At 59.1% G+C, this 23,789-nt stretch overlaps 3 protein-coding genes and 1 long non-coding RNA gene across 22 annotated transcripts; 2 read left to right on the forward strand and 2 right to left on the reverse strand.

Moving 5' to 3' along the window:
* Positions 1-2,695: 2,695 nt before the first annotated feature.
* On the forward strand, positions 2,696-5,621 carry COXFA4L2 (cytochrome c oxidase hypoxia associated subunit FA4L2). Of its 2 annotated transcripts, none has more exons than XM_086400445.1 (4): positions 2,696-3,236; positions 3,792-3,880; positions 4,700-4,760; positions 4,884-5,621. In XM_086400445.1, the coding sequence occupies exons 1-4, from the start codon at positions 3,105-3,107 to the stop codon at positions 4,938-4,940; spliced, it is 339 nt and encodes a 112-aa protein (XP_086256571.1). In that variant the 5' UTR covers positions 2,696-3,104; the 3' UTR covers positions 4,941-5,621. The 2 variants fall into 2 exon arrangements, with proteins under 2 accessions (XP_086256571.1, XP_086256570.1); XM_086400444.1 differs by lacking the exon at positions 2,696-3,236 and adding an exon at positions 3,348-3,422.
* Positions 5,594-13,797, reverse strand: SHMT2 (serine hydroxymethyltransferase 2). Of its 18 annotated transcripts, none has more exons than XM_086400423.1 (14): positions 13,535-13,769; positions 12,827-12,924; positions 10,964-11,134; positions 9,597-9,794; positions 8,853-8,932; positions 8,474-8,674; positions 8,105-8,186; positions 7,897-8,019; positions 7,620-7,759; positions 7,126-7,291; positions 6,828-6,927; positions 6,578-6,733; positions 6,388-6,495; positions 5,594-6,264 (listed from the first exon to the last, which is right to left on the reverse strand). In XM_086400423.1, exons 4-14 carry the CDS (start codon positions 9,762-9,764, stop codon positions 6,137-6,139), a joined length of 1,452 nt encoding a protein of 483 aa, XP_086256549.1. In that variant the 5' UTR covers positions 9,765-9,794; positions 10,964-11,134; positions 12,827-12,924; positions 13,535-13,769; the 3' UTR covers positions 5,594-6,136. The 18 variants fall into 18 exon arrangements, with proteins under 18 accessions (XP_086256549.1, XP_086256545.1, XP_086256546.1 ...); XM_086400419.1 differs by lacking the exon at positions 10,964-11,134 and adding an exon at positions 12,302-12,342; XM_086400420.1 differs by lacking the exon at positions 10,964-11,134 and having other exon boundaries at positions 13,535-13,771.
* On the forward strand, positions 12,655-13,672 carry LOC147372001 (uncharacterized). The gene is made up of 3 exons (XR_015163881.1): positions 12,655-12,938; positions 13,155-13,375; positions 13,499-13,672. It is a non-coding gene; the product is annotated as an uncharacterized LOC147372001 (long non-coding RNA).
* Positions 13,733-23,301, reverse strand: NXPH4 (neurexophilin 4). The gene is made up of 2 exons (XM_086400442.1): positions 23,101-23,301; positions 13,733-15,264 (listed from the first exon to the last, which is right to left on the reverse strand). The coding sequence occupies exons 1-2, from the start codon at positions 23,155-23,157 to the stop codon at positions 14,434-14,436; spliced, it is 888 nt and encodes a 295-aa protein (XP_086256568.1). The 5' UTR covers positions 23,158-23,301; the 3' UTR covers positions 13,733-14,433.
* Positions 23,302-23,789: the final 488 nt, after the last annotated feature.

The following is a 23,789-nucleotide window of genomic DNA, read 5'->3' on the forward strand; positions in this document are numbered from 1 at the left end:
AGCGCGCGCGCGTGTGCGTTCGCCAGGGTGAGTCCCTCGCCCCCGCCCCTACCTCTCCCTATTTCTATTCCTCTCTCCTCTCCGGGCGGGCTTGGCTCCGCCGTCCGCATCATCTCCATCCATTATTGAAGAAACAGCCGCGTCCGCTCCAATCACATCAACACCCCCCGCCCCCCTCCTTTCCGCTCGCCCCGCGTCCCCTCTGGGTGTTGGGGAGTTGGGAGCCGCAGCGCGGCGGGGCTGCAGCCGCAGCTCCTGCGAGCTCATGACCCTGTGCCCAGAGCCGGGCCAGGCACCGGGACGCCGGGGTCCCCAGCGGAAAGCGCTTTGCATAAACAGATGGCGCGGGAGTCTTTGTCTAGATGGTTCGCTCGCTACGAGGCTCCGGGCTCCTCGGCTGTCTGGCTGATGCAACCATGATCATCTCAGAGCCTCGGGACCCGGCGCCCTTAATAGCGGCAGAGGGGGGTTAGGGGCCCCGGGGCTCCCAAGCAGATGCTGGGCACTGTGTCTTCCCTCCCTAGCGCCCCCTCCACGCCCCACTGGTGCAGAGGGAAAGCGGAATCTGCGCCAAGGTGACGGGCGTGTGGAGGTGACCAGGAAGGGGACCCTGGGCAGAGCCCCAAGGTGCCCGCGGGCTGTCCCCCGTTGGACTGCTGCAGACCCCCAGGAGCAGCAAGCCAGAGAATAGGAATAGAACCAGGGAATGGGAGGGGGGAGAAAGACAGTGACAGAGAGGGAGGCATTTATAAAGAGAGACACGGCGAGGCAGATGTAGAGGAAAGGAGAAACAAACGCAGGGAGACGCAGAGAAACAGATGCAGGGGGACAAAGGCAGGTAGGGAGCTGCGGAGGGAGAGACAGAATGGGAAGGCAGAAAGAGACAGTGATAAGGCCTGAAGAAGAGAAGAGTCTCGGCGCTGAGACGGAGCCCTGGGCACCTGGGGCCGCCCAGCCCCGCAAAAGGAGCCAGCCTGAACCTGGGATGTCCGCAGCTGGCGAAGTGGGAGCTTCTGAGTTCCCTCTCCTTCCCCCACCTCGGCCCCTCCTCACAATGGATGAGTGGAAGTTGCTGGACTCACTGCCCTGGCGGCGGGAGTGGCGAGAGCGGCCGGCCGGCGGGACCCACACTCCTGGCAGTAACTTCTCAGCTCGGAAGCCGCGAGGCTCAGGGCCGCTGTGGCCCGATAGGGGGCGCCCGAGGCATCGCCCCTAAGAATTTGAGAGCAGCTCGGCCTCCAGGGGGCGCCCGCGCCCATGGCCCCGCGGCCTGCTCGCTCCCGCGAGTCCAGCTGCTTTTGAAGTTCAGCTCCACCAGAGCGCGGATTAGTGTCCTGTGCGGGTTAGCTTTGAGACAGATCCCAGCTGGACCCCCGCCTGCCCCTGGCCACGCCTAATCCGCGGCTAATGACTTCTGTCTGCTCGGTCAGCGTAGCCTGAGTCCTTCTGGTGGGAAGAAATGAGATCTGGAATTCAAGGAGTTCTGAGTCTCAGTTCGGCCCCAGGGACCAAGATCCAAAGACGGAAGGAGCCTTAGAAATAGGGTCACAGACAAGGGGTCAGAGACAAGTACCAGAAGCAGATGAAGGGTCAAGGAGCCCCGGAGAGGCAGAAGCAATAACGTAGTAAGAAACTCGAAAAGCAAGGGCGGAGGCCCAAGGCAGGAGGATCACCGGGGCTGCCAGGAAAAAAGCCGGGAGGAGAGCCTGGAAAGCGCGAGGCGCGGATCACTGGGACTCAGAGAAAGGGCTCCGCAAGAAAGGTGAGGGCCCAAGAAGCAAAGGGGCGCGGCACCGGAGCCAGAAGTCCCTATCACTCCAGCTGTGCCACAGGAGTCACATGTGCAGCCCAGCTGTGCGGCCCCTCGAGCTCGAGCTCCAGAATTGATTTTTAGCCCCAGAGACTGGAGGGCTACGGGGCACAGGTGAAAGGACACCTCAGCCCCTGACCCGGCCCTGGAAGAGCAGGTACTCAGGGCCAGGCTCTGAGCTGCTCCAGGCTCCGACATCCCGTCAGTCCCCCGCCCCCGCCCCCCACACACGTAAGCACAGAGTCTCTGTCTCTTTGTTCTCGCCCTGTCTCTGACACTTTATCTCATTATCCGCCGGAGGGAGGCGGAGAGCTCGGGACCCCGCAGCCTAATTACAGCCGCGCTTGTCAGCGCAGGAGGTGGGGGAGGTATCAGGCGCGGGAGGGGAAAGCAGGAGGCCCTCAGGAAGGGACCCCTACCTCGCGGTACTCTAAGAGGCACAGCAGCGGGTGCACGGCTCGCCCCTGCCTGGGCACCACGAAGCTTTGGAGGGGAGAAGTGGGAGCTCTCTATAGGAATCAGCTGCCAGGACAGCAGTAGGGGAAGGAGGGGTTAGGTTAGCGTGGAATGGGGAGAAGTGGTTAAGGCTCAGCTCTTGCAGGGCTCCCTAGGACCCCAGTTCCCCAAAGACAGGGGCAGAGATAGTATAGCATCCCACCTGATAGTACAGCATGCACCCGAGTTGATCATCCAGTGGGATGCAATCACTCTAGCTTCTGTCTCTATGTGTTCTCTTTTCTCTTTCAACATCTTTTCTATCTTTCTTCCACGATTTCCTTCACTCCATTCTCTTTCTCTCCATCACAGTCAGAGGCAGAAGTTGTCTCCTTGGATGGATACCCGAGGTAGGTAGGGGAAGGAAGACTCTTAATCCCCAGATTTAACCAACTGTTTTACTCTATCCTGAGCCAGGCTTGAGATAATGCCCGGCTCCCCTGGCCTCCACACTCTTCCAGGCTAACCATGACACAAGTTGGAGAAGCCACCCAGGTCTAGAGCAGCTTGGATCTGTCTGCGCCCCCACCACCACTCCCCACTGTTCTTGGAGGGAGGTGGCCCTGCTAGCTCCTGGGTGGCTCTAGGGGTGTCAGGGAAACATTACAGAGGCCCTCACTTGTCCCTGATCCCCATCCCCCCACCCCCTCCGCCCCACTTGTGAACACCCTGCAGCTGCACTTTACTGGAGGTCTGTCTGCCTGTCCCCTGTTGAGCCCCTTCCTCCCACTTCAGGATTCCCCTCAGTTGGGCTCTCAGTTAGAGTCTGGGAGGCCTCTCCCTTGGACCAGCCCAAAGCATGATAATGTCTCCTGGGCCAAGATCGGATCCCTTGGAGTGGAGAGTGGATGAGCAGAAATCCTCCTGTTCCCCAACAATTCTCTTCCTGGCCGATCCTGGAACTGCAATAAGGAGAGAGATGGGGGTTGGGGTGAATCTGATGAAGTTGCCGGGGCTGGGCCAGGCTGGGCTGGGCTGACCCCTCCCCAGAGAGGGGCGGGACCCCAGGAGGAGCAAGGGCTCAGGGCTGCTGGAGAGGAGCAGACACTGGAGAGGCGCTATGGCGGGAACCAGCCTCGGAGCCCGCTTCTATCGGCAGATCAAGAGACATCCCGGGGTAAGTTTGGTCCCAGGAGCCATGATTCTACCTTCTAACTCTCTAGCTGCCCTGGCAGCCCCGAAATCTACCCGTACCCTGCCTATTGCTAAGTTTCCCCAAAGCTCCTAGTATTTTTCTGCAGTGCCCTCAATCCAATCCCTGCAATAGGTCCCCGGGTCCCTTGAAGTCACCTCAAACAGGTTAGCTACAGGTTGAGGGAGACTATGGCAGGAAATGTGGTGGGAGGCTGTAGGTCCTCTCTTCCCAAAGGGAGAGAGCGCCAGACCTGGGATGGGGTGGCGTGGGGGTTGGCCGAGCAGAAAAGCTTGTAAAAGGAGATTGGGAGGGGGCTGTTCCTGAAAAAAAGTTCTTTCTGTCTTCCCGCAGCTCATCCCGATGATCGGCTTCATTGGCCTGGGCATGGGCAGCGCTGCGCTCTACTTGCTGCGACTCGCCTTGCGCAGCCCCGACGTCTGGTAAAGGCCGGGCTTGGGACGCAGGAAGGGGTCCTGGGTGGGGCAAGATGGGACAGGAATGCACAGGACTCTCAGGAATGATGTGAATGATGGTCCTCGAGGGGACTCCCAGGCAGGCTACATCTCGGGACTGGAGCCTACTCCTGACCTGGGAGGCCCCCCGCCTCCCCTCGGGCCCACCCTCAGTAGCTAGAGATTCTGCGGGCTTTGGGCTGCGGAACTAGCACCGCTCCCGGCCGCGTTACCATGACGACGCCGCTCTGCCGGGCGCCGGCGGCCTTTGGGTACCTCTATCTCGCTACCCAAGCCGTGGGGGTGTGGCCGGGTGAGCTGCTGGGGTCGCCTTTGCAACCAGGGGAGCGCGGAGACTCCAAGCCGCGCCAGAGGCGGCGGGAATGGAGGGTCTGCCATTAGGCAGGAGCACCCATGGCGTTGTCTGAATTCAAGTCACATCACTGCAACCCCAGTACCTAGGGATTTCGGGATTTCTGCCTGATTCCCACCGCCCAGCTCTGCGGGGCTAGCCTAGGGTGGCACCGAACCGGCGGGAGTCCTTGGGCCAGGTTGTCAAGTCTATCACCTGGCCCCACGCTGACAATGGTGACAGCCTTCTTGCTTCACTTGTCAGCACCTGCTAATGTGCCCCCTCCCCTCTCAGTCTCTGGGAAATGCACACACCCCCATCTCCAGGGAGGATGGAGGGTGCTGGGGTGGGGGGACAGACCTTATGGGTCCCCTTAGGCTCCAGAGTCCTAGCTCCCAGAGAGGAAACCCTAACCAGCACCACCCCCACCCCCACCCCCACCTCCGTCTCCACAGCTGGGACCGAAAGAACAACCCGGAGCCCTGGAACCGCCTCAGCCCCAATGACCAATACAAGGTACCTCCCAGTGGCCTTCGGGTTGCACCGCCATTCTCTCATCTCTTGATCCCAGCTGGGCACCTCCCACCCCAGCAAAGGGACGAGTGGGGCACTCAGTGCAATCCCCCTTTCTCTCCATAGTTCCTTGCAGTTTCCACTGACTACAAGAAACTGAAGAAAGACAGGCCAGACTTCTAAGCCTGGCTGCAGTGCCAGTCGACGTGAACCACCAGCAGCCAGCCTACTCATTTCTTCCACTCTCCACCCTCAACCCCAAGGCGCCACACTAGCCACCCTGTCCAGTTTCTGCTTACACAGCCGGGTTCCCACGAGGAGGGGAGGCAGCCCCACCCCCCTTCCCTTGCTCCCAGCAGCGGAAGCGCCTCTGACCCTCAGCTTCAGTCCCACGAGGGGGAGGAGCAGTTAAAGGGCAGGCAGTAGCCTAACCCAAAAGGCTCATGCCAGCCCCTCTGCCCCGTTACCCTGGCTTCGGAGGGCGGGGTGCATGCTACATGTTGAGCGTGGCCTACGTGAGAGACAAGACCAAGCAGGGGCCTGAGTGCCAAATGACGTGGCGGGCCCCACGTTAGCCCAGGCTACAGGCTTCCTGGCGCCAGCCTGGGGGCGGTGCTACTCTGGCTCCCTGGGCTCGACCGGGCTCGTTGCTGACAGTACAGCCAGCTTGAGGCACCCACACTCAGGAAGGTGTGGCTTGTTCCTCCAGTGCCTGCGCTGCTTCCGCTTCCCTCCCGCTTCCGGTACCACTGGGCACCCCCTCCCGCCTCACACCTGGGCCTCCCCAACCCCTCCCCTACTTCCCTCGGTCCCCAGGGATCAAACAGAAGCAGCCGTGGGCAAAATACAATTTCATTTAACAAATTGAATTTGTTGCGCCTGCTAATCACGTCTGGTGTCGCCTCTGATCAGAGGGAGAGGAGGAGGCAGCCTTGGGGGTCCTTGTGGTGGTGGTGGGAAGGAAATGAAGAATATGCTGAGGGAGAGGAATCACCACTTGGCCCAGGGGGCCCCCGGGGGGCCCCTACCCCAGTATCAGAAGCTCAGGGCAGGTTAGTATTTTATTAGATAGAAACAGAAAGGAGGGTGCCTACCCACCCCTTCCTCTGGCTCAGGAGAGGAACTCCCGCCTCCCCAAGAAAGGGCAGGGGTCTATAATACTGAGATAATGGGAGAGGTTAGGGAAGAAAGCTCCAAGCCTCCTCCTTCTTAGTCTTATCCTGAGAAGTGGAACTACACATGGCTCTTGCCCTAAGTGGGGGGCCCTTCCCTCCGCCAGCAGAAAGCTGAAAGAGGAGCAGTTACCACCCCTCCCCAGCTTGTCCAGGAAGGCCAAGAGGGAGACATGTCAGTCTGCGGGCTTCGTTTCTTAGGTGCCTTCAGTGATCATCAAAACCAGGCATGGGGAAGGCCCTGGCGAACTGCTCCACCCGTTGCCTAAGGTCGGCCAGCTGATGACTTGTTTCTGGGTCTTTGAGCAGGAAAGATTTGAAATCCTGGAGTTTGGCTAGACACGGGTGACGAAAAAAAAGTGGTCAGAGCTTAGGGGAAGGCAGTGAGATCAGCTGGAGGAGGGGGGAGATAGTCAGTATGAACTGGCTGGGGGGCGGGGGAGGTCTTGTCCACTCACTGGTCTTGCTCTTCACTTCCAAGCCAATGTTGACACCTTCATCTATAAAGCCTACAACTTTCCGGAAGTCATCTTCAAGGAACCCTCGAGAAGTCAGGGCTGGGGCCCCTGTGAGAGGGGCAGAAGAGGATTAGCACAGCCCCAGTCCACCTGGCAGTCAGCCCCGCCCCTACCAGAAAGCAGGTCTCACCCAGCCTCAGGCCCCCAGGGGTGATGGCACTTCGATCTCCAGGACAGGTGTTCTTGTTGGCCGTGATGGATACAAGTTCCAACACCCGTTCTGCTCGAGCTCCGTCCAGGCCCTTTGGCCGAAGGTCTACCAGCACTAGGTGGTTGTCAGTGCCACCTGAGGCGGGGAGAGTGAGCAGGGAGTGGTGGTAAGTCCTGGGCCTCTGAGGCTACGGGGGCTTGCACCTCCCCCACCCCACCCCCCAGCTCACCAGACACCAGGGAGTAGCCTCGCTCCAGCAGGGCATTAGCCATGGCCTGAGCGTTCTTCAGAATCTGCAGGGAGTACTCCCGGAACATGGGGGTGCAGGCCTGGAGAAGAGGCAGCAGCACTGTTGCCTTAAGCCCGGCCCCTCCTGCCCCACCACCCCCAGCATACTTGGGACCCCATCCCCACGCCCTCCCAGCCTGACACCTCCCTTCCATCAGCTCCAATTTCAGCTAGCAAGGTGCAGGGTCTGAGCCTCCAAGCCCTGCCCCCTCCCACCCCACAAGAGTAGGCTCCCCAACCTGCTTTAGGGCCACAGCCACTGCAGCAATGGCATGGTTGTGGGGGCCCCCCTGCAGGGATGGGAACACAGCAAAGTTGATTCGGTCCTCAAATGTGTAAGGGAACTCTCGGCCAGTTTTGGGGTCCACAGCCTGCACCCCCTTCCGGTAGAAGATGAGTCCTGACCTGTATGGGAGGTAGGCGGTCAGAATCTAAGCTGACAAGACAGAGCATGGGGGTGGGGAGAGCAGAGGAGACTGGCTGGCCTGGCCCCCACCGGCTCTCAGAGTCCAGCCCAGTAGCGTTCAGTGTGGTGGACTCCAGGGCTTGAGGAGAGCAGACCTCACCTCCACCCCCAAACTCCCTGCCGGGGAACTGCCACCAGGGGCAAGAAAAGGAGAAGTATCCTAGACAGGGCTTCTGGTGGGAACAAACTCACATCCAACCCCAACCATGCCCTGGGGTGGGGCATGAAGACAGGGAGAGGCAAGGAAAGCCCTCAGGGAAGCCTGACCTGGCCCCTCGAAGGGTCTTGTGAGTGGTCGTGGTGACAATATCCGCGTGCTTGAAGGGTGAGGGGATCACCTTGGCAGCCACCAGGCCACTGATGTGGGCCATGTCTGCCAAGAGGTGTGCCTTGACCTCGTCACACACCTAGGTGGGTACAGAGGAGGACAGAGATAGGCCTCAGCCTGGGGAGGGCCCAGATAGGCCTGCCCAAGGCTTGCCCCTCCTCCCAAGTCTCCTCACGACCCCTTGGGGAGGGGCAGAGATTCCAGCCCACCACTAACTTCTCTCATGCGGGCGTAGTCAATGAGACGAGCATAGGCACTGGTACCAGCTATGATGAGTCGTGGTTTGAAGAGCCGAGCAGTGAGTGCCAGCTGGTCATAGTCAATGAGGCCGGTTTGGGGCTAGACAGACAGACAAAAAGCTAAAGTTCTAAGAGAAAGCAGAGCAGCTCCTCAGAGCTCCCTCCTCACACCCCAGAGCACTCACGTTCAGCTTATAAGGCATAGACTCGAAGAAGATAGATGTAGCTGAGATCCGCTTGACATCAGACATGTAGCCGTGGGTGAGACTGGGAGGAGAGGAGAGGAAGGAGGCAGGTTCAGAGTACAGGAACTCTCCAACTCAGCCACTGGCTTCCTGCCCCGCTCCAAAGGCCGGGGTCTCTGGAACACTGCTCCTAGCAAGTTGTACCCCTGTGGCTCTGAGCAACACTTATGGGGTCTTATCTTCCTCAACCACTCCTGGACTGGGAGAGCCCTGTTCCATCTGCATGGAACACAGTAGCTGTTCAATAAATTACTCTTCTCTCATGCCCATACTGCCTACAAGCCCACCCGCCACCCCACCCACACTCACTGGCCCCCATCGGGCAAGTCCAGCCCCATGATTCGGTCGTGAGGCTGCAGAAGGGCTGTGTAGGCAGCCAGATTGGCTGGGGATCCGGAGTAGGGTTGGACATTGACTCCCCACTGAGCAGGATCCAGGTCAAAGGCCTCCAAGGCCCGGCGCTGACACAGCAGCTCTATCTCATCCACTACCTCTGCTCCTCCGTAGTATCTGCAAAGGGAGGGGCGCAGATCAGGGCACAGAGAAAGGGTGCCCCCATCCCCTGGACCAGCAGCAAAGGACGGGGAAGACCATCCTCTAGACACACTGGCAGGGTGCAGGCGGGTCTCCCCCACCGGGAGCACGGTCCCTGAGGCTGTCCTCCAGCCTCATGGTGCCTAGCCCTCACCTCTTGCCAGGATAACCCTCCGAGTACTTGTTGTTCAGACAGGACCCCAGGGCCTCCAGCGCAGCTCGGCTGCAGAAGTTCTGAGGTGGGGGAGGGGCAGTGTCAGAAGGTACCGAGCCCCCTTCCCTGGACCCCACAGCCCCCTCTGGCCAGAGCCCCAGGCTGCAGGGAGGAGCCGGGTTCTATAGAAAGCTCTGTTCATTGAGGATTCCTTGCCAGGTCAGGGACAGGGCCAGAGCATCCTCCTCAGAAACCCAGCTGCTAGGACCTCCCTGGTGGTCCAGGGGCTAGGACTCTGGGCTCTCAATGCAGGGGCCAAGGTTCAATCCCTGGTTGAGGAACTGGATCTCAGTGCCACAGGGAAGATCCTGCATGCTGCAACTAAGACCAGGCACAGCCAAATAAATAAATATTAAAAAAAAAGAAACCCATCTGCTGTGATAGGTGTCTCCAGCAAGGCCTCCTGTCCACGTGAGCCTGTGCTTCCAGGCTTCTGTTTCCTCCTCGGATGGAAGAGGGACCAGACTGAACTACAGAAGCTCCAAGAGGCTCTGGGGGACTTCCTAATGCCCCTGCCCATAACCCAGACTGGCCCTGCCTTTGCTTCAGAGATCAGCAGAAGATTCGGAGATGAGACCCAGCAGGAAGGCCCTGAGTTTGAAAGGGAGATCTGGAGAAATAGCAGGAAGATGATCTGTTACTTCCAGCTGTGGCCTAAGCCCTGGCCCCTCTCCCCAGGCCCACCTCTGAAGCAATGAGCTCCAGGCCTCGACACTGCCTGTCCTTCTCTCTCCGCAGCAGCTCCCACATCTCAGGGTCACTGTCTGATAGACTCTCCTGGCCTGACCAGCCCTTGCTTGCTTCTCCAGTCTGAGTCTGGGCCGCCTCACTGTGCTGGCACCGTACGGCCATCCCAACCAGCTGACCACATCTCCGCAGAGGCTAGGGAAAGAAAAGCTCGGGTCAAAGAAAAAGTGTCCAGGCGAGAAAGAGTTAACAGTGCTTAGTTATGCTTATCAGATCCTCAGGCGCCATACCCAGCAGTCAGTTGTACAGTCAGTCCATTCAGTTCTCCTTTACCCCACTTCCACCTTCAAAAACCAGGTCTAAAGCCAAGGTTGAGATAAACATCCAGCGGGTGGTTCTGATTTGATCCTTTCAGCTAACCTCGGAATCTCCCTCCACCTCTGCCCTTAAAACACTCTGCGAAGCCTCAGGGCAGTTTCTCCTCTAGAAGCCTGTGTCTCTGGAACGCCGCAGGGCAGTCCCACAGAAACACATGTTTTCCTGCAGAGCCTTAACAAAGTGATACCCTAGTCGGGGGTGGGGGGTGAGGGTGGGGGGCCGTGGTGGCGACCAAGCTGGCAAAGATTAGGGCAAAAAGCTGTAGAGGTGGTTACCAGAGCAATGGAGGTGGGAACACAGACCTTTAGCAGCCTCTGGGGAAGAGGGCCAAAAACCTGTATCTTGTCCTTTGTGCTCCCCACTCTTTCCACCTCCTTCCAGCCCAGAGCCGCTGGACCCCTGATGCAAGCATGGGTGACCAGTTGCATCATTTGCATGGCTCAGATCTGGCAAGAAAGACTCAGCTCGAGGGTCCAGGCCAAGAACCGTGCTGGCTCGCCAGCACAGGGTCCACGGGGCATTCAGTACGGTTCTCTTCCCTAACGCCACGTCAAACGGGCAGTCACAAGGCCCTGGGGCATCTGGTTCCCGGAATGAGAAGGGGCCCTAATCACCCTGCGTGCAGCGGGGGTCTCAGGGATCCCCTAGTTGCACATCCGCACTCCCCTCCGCTCTCCCTTCCCCGAGGACCCTGACCACGTGCGTTTAAAAGCCCAGAGAAGCCCAAGTTTGTGAATCGTTAGAATAGGACTAACTGGGATAGGTTGAGAACTTACTTTCTATGGGTCACCTACTCTCTGGAGCCCCATCCTTACCCGAGTCGCCCAAATAAAAGAGAAGGACAACATCGCAACAAGAGATTCAAAGTCGCACGAGATCCGGGTACCAACTCCGGCGCGGGAAAGCAAGGGGTAGAAAGGCGACCGATGGGAGGGCGCAGGCGCGATAGAGCTACCGGGAAGCCACGGAATTAGGGCGGGACCTACGCATGCGTAAGGTGGGCCCTTTAGGGTCTGTTGGGAATTGTAGTTTTTTCTCTCTTCAGTTTCGTTTTCCAACTGGAGAAGCTCTTGCCTGAAAGATGAGAGATCCACTGCCGCCCTGTCTCCTCATTGTCCTGAAGCTCTTCAGCGTTTGTTTTGTTTTGTTTTTTTCGTCTGTTCAGACAATAGCAATTTATTGGGTATCTACTGAGTGAATGTGTTGTGCTTAGTTGCTCAGTAGTATCGGACTCTGTGACCCGTTGAACTGCAGCCCACCAGGCTCCTCTGTTCATGGGGATTCTCCAGGCAAGCATACTGGAATGGGTTGCCATGCCCTCCTCCAGGGGATCTTCCCAACCCCGGGATCGAACCCAGGTCTCCCACATTGCAGGTGGATTCTTTACCGTCTGAGCCACCAGGGAATCCCAAGAACAGGGTAGCCTATCCCTTCTCCAGGGGATCTTCCCGACCCAGGATTCGAACTGGGGTCTCCTGCATTGCAGGCAGATTGTTTACCAGCTGAGCTACCAGGGAAACCAGTATTATTAGGCTCACTGGGAAATACAAAGACTCCTGTACAAGCTGTAAAACACCCTGGATTGGAAGGGTGAGAGACCAGAGTTCAAGTTCCCACTCTAACGAATTAGCTGATTTGAGCCTCAGTTTCCCCACTTGCAAATCAATAATAAAATAACATGTGGTGGGATTTAATGAGACTGTATGTAAACATGCTGTTGATGGATCACCCCCTCACCTCATCCTCACAAACCTGCCTCCTCTATGGCCATCTCCTCCTTCTCTGGGACATGTGGGAGCTGACTGAGGTGCCCCCTCCTCACTGCACCTGTTGAATTTTGTTACCAATTCAGTCTGGATGCTCCAGCAGTCAGTGAGCTCTCTTTGTACCCTGGGGCTATAGATTCTTGGAGCTGGAAGGGATTTCCTTATAGCCTGACTTCATCTGGACTTGTCCTTTAGGGGAGGGACTCACTGATCCCTCCAGGAGTAGATTCTCAAACCTGGGTATCAGAATTGGCTGTGTGATATAAATATATGAGTGTTGCGAGTTTCCTCAGAGGTTCTAAGTCTTAAAGAGTGGATCTTAAAGAGTGGGCATTTGCCCACTCACACTGACATACAACAAAACCTCTCCTTAGTGATTCTATAAGCAGTGATTTTGAGAACCACTGCCTTACATAGCAATATTACACATTCATTCAATCATTCATTCATTCAGCAAACACATTAACTCCTTCACCATGCTAGGCATGCCTTAGCCCTAGAGATATCAGAGTAGATCACTGACTACCAGGACATCAAGAGGTGAACAAGTGCAATTACCAGCAGGGGCATCTCATTCTGCTCCCAGGTGTCCAGACATCCTAAGAACAAGGAAAGGAGAAGGAGAGGATGGTGGTGGAGGCAATTTGTGAGTCAGAGGGGGAGGACAATCCATCACAAAGCATGTTCCCTTGCAAAGTCTCTTTCAGTGTCCAGAACTATTTTATTATTGCATCACAAGTGAGGAAACTGAGGCCCAGATGAGCTAATTTGCTAATTCCAATTATTCCCACTTGGTTCTCATTTCAGACCTTAGAAGTCCCCCCTTAGCTCTAATCTCCTTCCCTCCCAACTCTAGCCTCAGGTGCTTTCAGCTTTTTCCAATAATAGGCTTGGTGTTGGGAGTCAGCCCTGTTCCTGTCCCTCTTACAATCTCTGACCCAGAACCACTTCCAACCTCCCTCTTCCTTTCAGTTCGTTCATCCATCCATCCACCCACCCACCATCCATCCATCACGCATTTATTTTCCCCTTACTGACTTTCCACTCCTCGAGTGAGACTCAAGGTGTCTGGGTGAGACTCACCTCTGACTCAGTTTCCCGGTACAGCCAGCGGGCAATCCTCCGGAGAACACTGCTGCCTCCCAGTTTTATCTTGACCCAGGACTCAAAGCAAAGGAAGGCTACAGAGGAGAAGGTGTCGTTCTGTGCCTCAGCTTGTCTGTACCTCCTCCCTAGCCTCGTCGCCAGGGGTCCCCCGAGGGGAAGGGGGCTGCTGAGCTTGAGAACTGCTAATGAAGCCGCAGCCAATTAACGCCCGGGCCAGGGTTGGGGGCGGATAAAATTAGCAGCTGCGTCTGCAGGGGTGGGAGGGTGGACAGCTGGCTGAAGGGGCCCTTGTTTGCGTTTGCAGACGGCTAGTGGGAGTGGCGCTGCCCAGTTCTCCAAACTCGCAGTCGTCCCTTCCCCCACCCTCTCGTCTCAGGCCTCTCTCCCTCCCTCTTCCAACCGTCTGCAAACTCAGCGCCCACGAAATTAGGAAGGAAAAGGAAGATCGATGACTCCAGATGCCGCAAACTCTGTTTCCCCTCCCCCTCCACCTGCCGCCTCCCGCCAGCCCGCGGAGCTTAGCAGGTTGTCAGCGCTCCGCCTACGCGGTCCCTCCATCTCCATCCCATTCAGGGCCTTATACCTCCTCCCCCAGAGAGCCCGCTGGTGGTCCCCTCTCAGGTCTAATCCCCGTCCCATTTTCGGCAGCTTCACCCCGCCCACCTCTGGGAGGAAAATTCCCACCTCCTGCAGGGCTCAACCCCAGGGGTCGTCCTCCTCGTCTGAATCTGGTCTCGTCTGGGATGTCCTCCAAGGTGACAGCTCCGTCAATATTTGCCTCAGTTTCCCCATGAGCCGCCGAGGGAGGAGGCCCTGGCCAGGTCTCTGCCAGACAGAAACGCACACCACCACCCCCTTGCCTAAAGGTCTCACACAGACGCGTATTGGATTTCACTTTATTTTGTTCCCTTTCCCGTCTGTTTTGGCGTAGGAAGAAAAAAAAAAAATCACCGAGAGGAAGCAGCCGGAAGGTGGAGCAAGGCTGGCAGGGACTGGAGGGAGGCGGGCAGAGTGCAGGCGAGTGGATCGCCTAAGCACGGGAGTTTTGCTTCCCCTACCCTAATTATTGGGGTTCGGGGGAAATGGGGACAGGCATACGACAGGCAGAGGGATTGGGAATAGGCCAAGGTGTATAGGCCTTTATGGTCTTTACGTGGGTATAGGGTGGAAGACAAGCGCCTGGGAGTAAGAAAGGGGTGGGATGAGGGTGCCAGGCAAGGCGTTATTAAAGCTGCGGGCAAAGGGAGTATCCATCCCAGCGCCAGGGGCAGGAGTGAAGAGGACTCAATGGGGACGCAGGGGACGCGGGGACCGCCTCCAAGCCCCGCCGATTCTAGGGCTGCCTTCTGGGCCCTCCACTTGAGGCTGTAGCCCATGGGGGGCTACCCCTAGCCTCGTGGGCACTCCCCATAAGGAAAAGGGGATCCACACCGGCTGAGTCTCGGAAGGGCTGCTCCTCTCCACCCCCAGAGTGGAAGGGGGGGGACGCGGCCACAGGAGCTGCTGGGTAGGGGCAGGGGTTCCACTTAAGGGAGTCCGGGATTTCGCGGGAAGCTCAGGGGCCGGGGCGAGGGCGGGGTGGGCTATCCAAAGTAGGGGTGCTCGCTCTGGAAGTTATAGTCTGGGCACACCTTCTGCACCAGTTTGTAGTCAAAGCTGAGGAAGGAGACGAAAATGCAGATGACTTTGAAGGGCTTGGCACACAGCCAGGCGGCCTGGCTCTGCGTGTGCTCGGTGAAGCACACCTGCGACGGGTCGTACAGGCACGGGCGGTGCTTGCGCGCGCGGTTCGTCTTCTCGTACTCCACGTGGCAATTGAAAGCGCGTGACTCTTTGGCCCCAGGCACTCCCAGCGCGCCCCCGAGCGGACCCGCCAGCGCACCGCCGAGCGTGCCCCCGAGCCCCGGCCCCGCCGCCGCTATCCCCAGCGGGGCCCCCAGCCCAGGGAGCACCCCCTCCAGGGCCAGCGTAGACTGCAGCGGGTGGGGGGCGGGCCCCGGCAGCCAGACGCCCCCAAACTCTACACGCTTGGAGGGCGGCACGATACTGACGCTGAGGTTGCCCAGGCTGGACGAGTTGTGGCGGAAGTAGACGCTGAAGGTACCGTTCACATGGTCCACGATCTTACCCGTCACCAGCAGCGAGAACTTGAGAGTGTGCACCCGGAAGTAAAAGTCCCCCCAGCCAAAGATCTTTTTGGCGCGGGCAGCTTTGATGGACGGCTTTCTCTTCGTGCGCTGCGCTGGCGCTCCCGCCGCCCCAGCTCGGGCCAGTGTCCCTGTGTGGTTAGCCGGCCAGGCCCAGCTCCAGGCACGCGCGGTGCCCAGGCCGTCGGAGGACTTTGGCGCGGCCGTGGCGGGGCGCAGCTCCAGGTACTGCGGCCTCCTGGACTCCGGTATCTGGGCACTGACGGCCTGGGGACCAAGAAGGAGGAAAAGAGAAACGCTGGAGTTGTCTGGGGCCACCCGCCAGGGCCACGCCGGTCCCTGTCCGCAGCCGCTGGGAGAACAAATGGAATTAGGCTGCCACAGCAGTGGTTCAAGGAGTGCCCGTTGGAATGGGCCTGCGGCTCTTTCAAGGTGTGTGGTCTCTGCCTCAGTTTCTACATCTGTGAAATGACACTAGAATCCTAGTCTTCTCACAGAACTCTGACGAGGGCTGAGGAAACTAAAAGAGCCAAAGCAGTGTGGGTTTGAAAGGGACTGGAGCTATGAACTCTGGCTTGATTGGGAGTAATGCGCCATGGAGAAGCTGGACTCAGGCAAGGGAGGCCATGACCACTGTCAGTGCCCAGCATCAGGAAAGAGTGAGACCTCCCAGCACACCTTTGCCAAGACTGGAGCCCCCACCCAGGCCTCAGCCTCTACTTCCTTGAGGGGTGGAGCATGGGAGACCAACGGAGCTGAGGAGAACAGTGGAGAGTCTGCATGCAGCTGAGGCTTGGGGACTACTAGTGGGCACCTCTCTCTACCTCCGGCACTCCTGCTCTTGGGGAGGCCGCCTGGTGGTCCTCCCCTGGGTTAGGAGGGGTACCGAGGAGGACTGCCCTGCTTGCCCCGACCCGTCTCTGTGTCTCAGGTGGCAGCCGATCTGGGAGACAGCGGGGCGAGTACAAGATGGATCGAGAGGCGGAGCGGCAGGGCCAGGCCCGGGCCATCAATTATCGGGGCGGGGTGGGGGGGTGGCCCCGAGTGAAGGAGACGTGAGAGAGTGGAGAGGAAGAAATATGGAGATGCTGCTCCAGCGAGGGGAGTGGAAAGGAGAGGAGCTGTGCGTGTCAGAGTGTGTCAGTCAGACCGTGCTAGCTGTGGCCATTCAGTGTGGCCCTTACTGCCTGTGGGTTTGTTTGGGGGGGCGGAGTACCCTGCGTGAGTCTGGGGTGATTGTATTTCTGTTATATTGTATGTATCTGTCTATCTGCCTGGAGTGATGACTGTGTGTGTGTGTGTGTGTGTGTGTGTGTGTGTGTGCATGCGCATGCTCAAGTCTCAACCTCTGGTGATGGGTGTGTATGTGTCTGCCTGGCGTGGCTGTGTGTGTATGTCTGTGCGTGTCTGTATGCCCTGTGTAGCAGTCCGGAGACGCTGTGTTGTGTGTGTCTGCCTGCTTGTGGTGTTGAATACCTGTTGTACTAGTCCCTGGTGGCTCTGTATAGGTGTCTGGGTTGTAGATGTGCCTAGGTTGGTTGTGTCTGTGCGTGTGGATCTGAGTGAGGCTGTTTCAGGTTGTGGTAGTTGCCTCTCTGTGACTGGTGTAGTCGTATGCCTGGGTTGGCTGTGTATCTGAGGGTGGCTGTGTGTGATTCACTGGGAGTGTCACTTTCCCTCTGTGATCTCCTCTGTCCATGTGTCAAGCTCTTTCTCAAGGCTGGGTCAGTGTATTCACAATGATATAACAAGTGTGGTCTCATTGTGTTCCCCTGGGGGGTGGTGCATACATGTCAGTTGTATATGAATGTTCCTGGGGGGTGGGGGGATCCCCACACTGGCCTACAGGATGAGCTTTGAGTAGGTAAAGAGGCCAGGCAGCATGGGTGTCCCCGTCTGTTTGCATACACCATGTGTCCACAGGGGACAGGAACAGCAGAGTCAAGCTGCTAGGCTAGAATCTCCACCGCCTGGTCCCATTCCCGCAGCTCTGCGATCCTGGGTTATTAATGCCGCCGCCACCCGCTCGTCATACATATTTATCGCCCCCCTCATTCCTCCTCCCGTCCATCTCTCCTCCCAGCTCAGGTGTGGGGGGCGGGGGCGGTAAGAGAGACTGACTCAGACTGACAAGCTTGAGCTGGCAGCTAACACCCAGAGGGTGGGCCTGAGAAGGGATGGGGGGAAGGGGTCCTGGGCCGCAGAGGAGGGGACAAGCGCCTTCCAGCAGGAAGGACCAAGGCTCCAGGAGGTGAGCTTAGAGAGGGCAGGGCTTGAGCCCTGGAGAGGGCATTGGAGGTGGGAGTGTATCAAAGCTTCCAGGGGAAGTCCAAGAATGGTTGGGAGGAGTCATCTGAACTCTGACACCTAAACTCCTCACCCCCCTGGGCCCAACCACTAGCTCTTTCCAGGGGCATCCATGAGCCCCTACACCTGCTGTTATGACCCCAAATACCTCTGAGCTCCCCCCCCAGCACCCCAAAAGCACTAGACATCTTGCACCCAGTCCAGGACCTGTCCACTGCTCCAGTGCAGCCACTCTTCCCAGGCAGGGGCTGGAGAGGGAAGGAGGTTTGGCTGGGTGGTGAGGGGCGCCAGTTGTCCCCCCACCCTGATCCCAGACAAATTGCTGTCTACGCTTCTCTGATCCTGGCAAATCCCTGGGCTTTGGGCACCTGCACCCCCCACCCGCCGCTGGAGACAGCCAAGATAAAAGGGAAGAGTTGGGGGGAGCGGCCGAAGCGACCTTCGGGGGAGAACTCAGTCAGGGAGGGGTGAGAGTCTGCGAGGAAACGAGCCGAGAAATGGGAACATGGAATAAAATAAAATAAAACCCTCCCTCTGGCTTCCTAGCTCTCACGCTCGCTCTCCCTCTCTCGCTCGCTCTCCCTCTCTCGCTCTCGCTCTCTCACTGTTTTTCCATCTCCCTCGCTCTCTCTTAGTCTCTTTTTGTCTCTGTCTCTAATTTTCTTCTGCGATTCTGCTTTTCTGTTTCTGTCTGTCTGTCTGACTGTGGTTCTGTCCCTCTACCCTTCAGGTGGTCTGTCTCTAGCTGTGGGTGGGGGTGGGAGGGAGGGGAAAACGAAGTGATAAGGGAGCCCCTGTTTGCCTAGAATCCACGGTGCTGTCCCTCCCCCTTGAGAGTGGGGGCAGGGTGTTGTCCGAGGAGGGGTCCTGGTCGATTCGGAGCTGGTTTAATTAAGCTAATTGGGCGCAGTGACATTTGCGAAGGGGAGAGGCTAGCCCGGCTGTCGGCTTGAGGGGCGGAGGTGTGGTGGCAGGAGGGAGTCGGGGTAAGGGTGGGGGTGCGCTTCATCAGGCGCCTCTGGGCCCTAGCCGGGTGGGAGCAGAGCCAGGAGTGCTTTGCCCCCCAGGCAGCGAGCCCACGCACTGCAGGGGAGTTGAGGATGCCTTTTTCTGCTGAACAAACTCCACTTGGTGGGGGGGAGCGCTCTTTGGGTATGGGACTGCTGGGAATGGGGGGAGGATCAGGCTGTCGGCCCCCCATCCGCATTGCAGGGTGCACCTCCCCCAGGCCTCCAGACTGGTCGGTGGCTTTTCTCCTGCTGTGTGGGTCCGGCGGGCCGCTCAGGATTCTGACTGGGGGAGGGGACAGCACCCAGTAGTTGGGGAAGGAAGAGTGCTCCAGGCCTGGGTCGGGGAAGGAGACGGAAGTGCGTACTGAGGCCTTGCACCTAGAAAGAGGTGGGGGCACCCCGCAGCCAGGGTGGGTAAAATAGGCAGGGTCTGCCTGGGAACCAGAGATGGAGATGGGGGTGAAGACAGAGGTGGGGTGGACAGGACAGGCTGCGATGAGGACTGGGCCAGAGATGGAGGGGGACTGGGACTGAGGCCTGGGCAGGCACCGGTACATGGTGCAGAGATAAAGATGGAACAAGGGTAGGTATGGGAACAGGAAAGAAGAGGAGGTCAGAAATGGTGGACAGGTACTGGGCAGAGACTGGGATGCAGATGGGATAGGGGCCAAGGCAGTGAAGATGGGGGACAGAACAAGGTGGGAACTAGAATGGGGATGGGGGAGACAGGGATGGTGGATGAGGGATGGGCGCTGGGAGGAATGAGAGTGGGACGGGGACTGGGAGATGGGGGGTGGGACCAGATGGGGGTGGGAACAGAAACGGGGGATGGGAAGTGGTTACTGGGCAGAAACAGGGTTGCTGAAGGATGCAGAGACCCAGGAGGTGGGGATGGGGAATATGAATGGGGGCTGGAATGGAAAATGGGAGACAAGGAAGGAGATAAGAGACAGGGATGGGGAGATGGGCTGAGGACAGGTATGGGAGTCAAGCCAGAGAAAAAGGCAGAAGACCGGCAGTATCAGGCCACAGAGGGGTCTCGGCAGGTGAAGATACCTTCTTCCAGACCCTACTATAGCTATAGCGTGAGGGGGCGGGGATGGCTGCTGGGGCGGGCTCTGCCCTTGGGCCGGGCACCCCCTCCCCCTCAGCCCCGCCTGCCCGCCTGCTCCTGGCCTGCAGCGCAAGGCTCACCGTTATCTGAATTTTGATTTTATTTTATTTTATTTTATTTCCCTGCTTCCTAGAGCCGGCGCAGTCCCCCCGGGAACGACCGCCCCCCCGCCCCCCGCCCCGCGCCTCACTTTATTATTGCAATAAATGTGCCTATAAAGGCGCGGGCTCCGGGGCGCGGTGGGGGGGTGGGGTGGTGGGAGCCGCGGAGCTGGGATGTAATTTCCCGAAGCCGGAGCCGGAGGGGGAGTGGGCGGGGTGGAGGTGGAGGAGGGGTAGGCTAGGGAGAGGGGGAGACTCGCCAATTTCCAGCGCTCAAGGCAAGTGCTCCCCGCTCCCCATCCCTGGCCCGCAGCTCGTTGCCACCCCAAGCCCTGTGGACTCGCCACAGCGCCCAGCCAGCCGGGAGCCCTGGGACCCTTCCCCCACGACAGACCCTGCCCTTTCTCCGTGACCCTGTCCCCCGTCCCCGCCCACGAGGAGTTCTAGGGCTCGGTCCAAAGTTCCGCACCCCCTCCACAATGACTTCATCTCTGACCCCGATGATGCCCCCTCCACTCACCGGTCTCCCTCAACATTTATCCCGCCCCTCCCCAAGGACACTGTCTCTGAACCCAGTGACCCTTCTTTACCTTGTTTCTGTCCCCAAATTACCTCACCTCTTCCGCAGCCACCCAGTCCTGGACCCCCAGCTCCTCCCTCACCCCAAACCTAAGACAGTCTACCTTCTTCTTTCCTTTGGGTGCCCCTCCCATACTCGGGGGCTCTGACCCAAGGGAGCTATCAGCGCCCCCCCTGGCCTATGCTCCTGGCTCAGCTGCGGCCCCTGATCCCCGAGACAGCTCTGGGCCCTGGCCCAGGCTGCACGTGCCTAAGTGGCCCAGCCAGAGATTAGCTGGGGGGTTAGAGGGGGATATGGAGTCAGGAGCGGGTGGCTAGATGCAGGGCTGGGGCCAGCCAGTGCTGAGAGACTCAATTCAGCCTAATCCTTTCCTGAGGCAGGCTAGAGCTGGAAGGTCCCATAGGGCCCCGCCCCTGCCCTCCCCCAGCTAATTAGTAATTAGTGATTAGTGATTAGTGACTATTGATCGCCTGCTGCTTTTCCTAGTAGGCGGCTGCTTTGGCAAGGGGTGGGGAAGACAGAGACAGAGAGGGCGAGAAGTCAGAGACCGTATTGGAAAGATCCTGTAGGAGGCCTGGGCCAGAGCCCCAGGAGCAGTGGAAGCCAGGAGTCACAGGCCCCATAGGAGACCAGGAGCCTGAAGCAAGGAGGGAGGAGGGAGAGGGCACCTGAAGGAGGAGTCTGTGAGCAAGATGGGAGAAGGCAAGGTGCTTAACATGGGACAATTAGGGTTTCCCTGCAAACTATCCCCCACCAGCCTCTCAGTGTCAGCCCAGTGCCAGCCCTAGCCCTGAGACAGCCCTGAGTGCACGCACACACACACAAGCCACATTCGGATAGGATACATGAACACATCTTGAGGCTCACAATCCCATTATTGTTGTTTTTGAACCTAAGTCTTGTCAGACTCTTTGTGACCCCAAGGACTATAGCCTGCCAGGCTCCTCTGTCCATGCGATTTCCCAGGCAAGAGTACTAGAGTGGGTTGCCATTTCCTTCTCATCCCCACACTCAAATGCACTCAAAATGACAAGAACACAGACACACGCAAGCCTCGGAGACTCACAGACAACACAGGCACCCCAACACACAGATATGCACCAGAGACACACCTTGATACTCCGAGGTGTGCATACACATGTGCACACACCATACAGCACACATGAGCACACACACAGAGGTAGTCAGACACACACTGTCCTACACACATCCCCCTTCATAGTTATACACATGCAAACACAGTCTGTATGTACATGCAAACACAGATTCTTACGTGCATACAAGCCGCACTAAATGGCAGACACCCTCTCCTCCATGGACTCCAGAGCAGCAGCTCTCACACACTCAGATCTCCATTGCTTACATCCTCATGCTCACTCTCCCTCAAGTCTTCACCAGATGTTTCATTCCCCTTCAGGGGGCAAAGGAAATTAAACCAGATCTGTCCACAGGGGAGTTTATTTGATGGGGAGATTGGAGAGGAGAGTGAGGAGGAACCAGAAAGGAGGGGCAGGGGAGGACCATCCAGCCCCACTACTTCTCCCCCAGGGGCCTTTACATCCCAGTGGGTTGTGGGGCAGAGACCCCCTCCCAGAGTGCTCTACGAGGGCAGAGCTAGGCAGCAGGTCCCCAAGAAGCTCCTGCCAGTGGAAGCAGTATTTGTGGAGGGGGCTCCTCCACCCACCTTCCAGCCCCTCAAGGTCACCAGGCTGGTTTGAATCAGGGAGCTCCGTCACCAGCTTCACTAAGGGCCCCCGCCCTGCTGGAGCTGCTGAAGGCGATCTGAATGAGCAGGTGGGAGGCTAAGTGTGTGTGTGTGTGGGTCTACACCCCTTCCAGACTCTGTAGGGTCTAAGGGCTGGGATGCAGGGAATAGGGCTTTGGGGAGCTACCTGTCTGCCCCCAGAGTGGGCAGATCACACTTAGAGTAGGAAACGGGAAAGTCAGAGGCAGGGGGGCTGGTGTAAGAAGATAGGTGTCCAGGGCCTAGGCCCCCATTGTGGGATGCACAGCGGGGCACAGATGGCTGCACTGTGAAGCAGGGACTCACGCTCACCCCTTCAGAGCCAACACCACACTCCACACCAGCATACACACACCCTGGACGCCAGCGCTGGACACGCAAGCCTGGCTGCCCGGGACACAGGCGCACACACGGGCGCACACGCTGACCCACACACTCCACACCAGCACACATGAGCACCCGGTCTATTCGAATTGAAGCCTCCAAGTCTGGAGGGACGCAGATCAAGTCTGGGCCCCTTTAGCCTGTCTTCGCCCTGGAGCTTCAGGGAAACAGGCCAGCCTCAGGGAGATGGAGAGAGGAGAGGACGGGAGGAGAGCCAGACAGCCCATACCCCCTACCCGCCGGGCGAGCGAGAGGGGTGTGTCTGTGAGGTTGTTCAGGGGAGACAGTGTCTCCGCGGGAAATGCGATGGGAGATGGTAGCCAAGTTCGGCGGTATCTGTGTGGGTCCGTGTGTGCGCGCGTGTGTTCGGGCCGAGTCTGCTCAGAGCACAGTGCCCACCTGGCATTGTGACAAGAGCAGAGGAGAGAAATGAGAAGGCGGGGGTGGAGGGGTGGAAGGACAGACAGCGAGGAAGGCGAGTGAGGTTGGCGCGGAAAGACGGCAAGGCTGACACCCTGCTGGCTTGTCTGTCTGTCTCGCACTCCCGCTCCGTCTGGCACACTCGTGGGTCTGGCTTCGTCCCCTCCCCCGCCTCGCCTGGAGCGGGATCCGAGTTGGGCCTCCACCCGGGCACCCCCCCATCCCACCCCACCCCACCCGGGACCCTCAGCCAACTTGCGCTGGGAGAGCGCCTATCCTGAACCGGGAGTCTGTCTGTCCGCGTACCCCCCTTCTCCCACCCCGAGCCGGGCAAAGTTGGGACGCTCTGCGCTGTAGACGAGGCAGGCGCACGGAGCCCCTCGCACTCTGGAACCTTGGCGTCCGGGACCCCCGCGCTCGCGCTACCTCCCAGCTACCCTTACCTTCCTCAGGAGCCACGGGCCAAAGAGCAAGAGAAGCCATTCCGGGAGCAACCGCATCTTCCCGGGCGGCCGGGCGGGGCGGGCGCCGGGCCTGGGGACTAGGGGCCCCGGCGGGCGTGCCGCGGGGTGGCTGCCGGAGCGGCGGGAGCGGGCGGCGCGGCCCGCGGACTGAGCGGCGAGAGGCGCGGAGCGCGGCGCTGGGGGCGGGGCGCGGGCGGGGGAGAAAGTTGGGTCGGACTCGGGCGGGCGGGCGGGGGGGCGGGGCTCCGCGGCGCTCCAATCCCGGCCGCGCCCCGCGCGCCCCCTCCCGCCCGGCCGGGGGCACCGAAGGTGACTTTCACCCCGACACGCCCCAGACACGCCCCCGGCCCAGGTGCGGAGCGGAGCGGGCTGCGGGGCTCGGGGGCCGCGGACCCGAGAGGCTGGGTGGGTGCATCGCTGAGGAACAGGGCCGAGGGTGGGGCTCCCGGCTCCGGGACCTTGTTCCCGAGGCGGGGCACGGAGAGTGGGGAGCCTGGCGAGGCTCAACAGCCCAGCAAGACCGGGGTCCCTCGGAACTCCCGGCCTCTTCTGTGCTCCGGGCCCTGAAGGGTCCCCGGGCAGGAGCAGGGCAGGGGCCGAGGTGAGGGCGGGCGGGGCCCCGGGCGACTGCCGCCGCGCGGCGCTGACGGGGATGGATGGGCGCCCCG

Source organism: Bos grunniens, chromosome 5 (assembly GCF_055505025.1).
Source record: "Bos grunniens cultivar Pamir isolate PY7600 chromosome 5, Bosgru_T2T1.0, whole genome shotgun sequence".
NCBI lineage: Eukaryota > Metazoa > Chordata > Mammalia > Artiodactyla > Bovidae > Bos > Bos grunniens.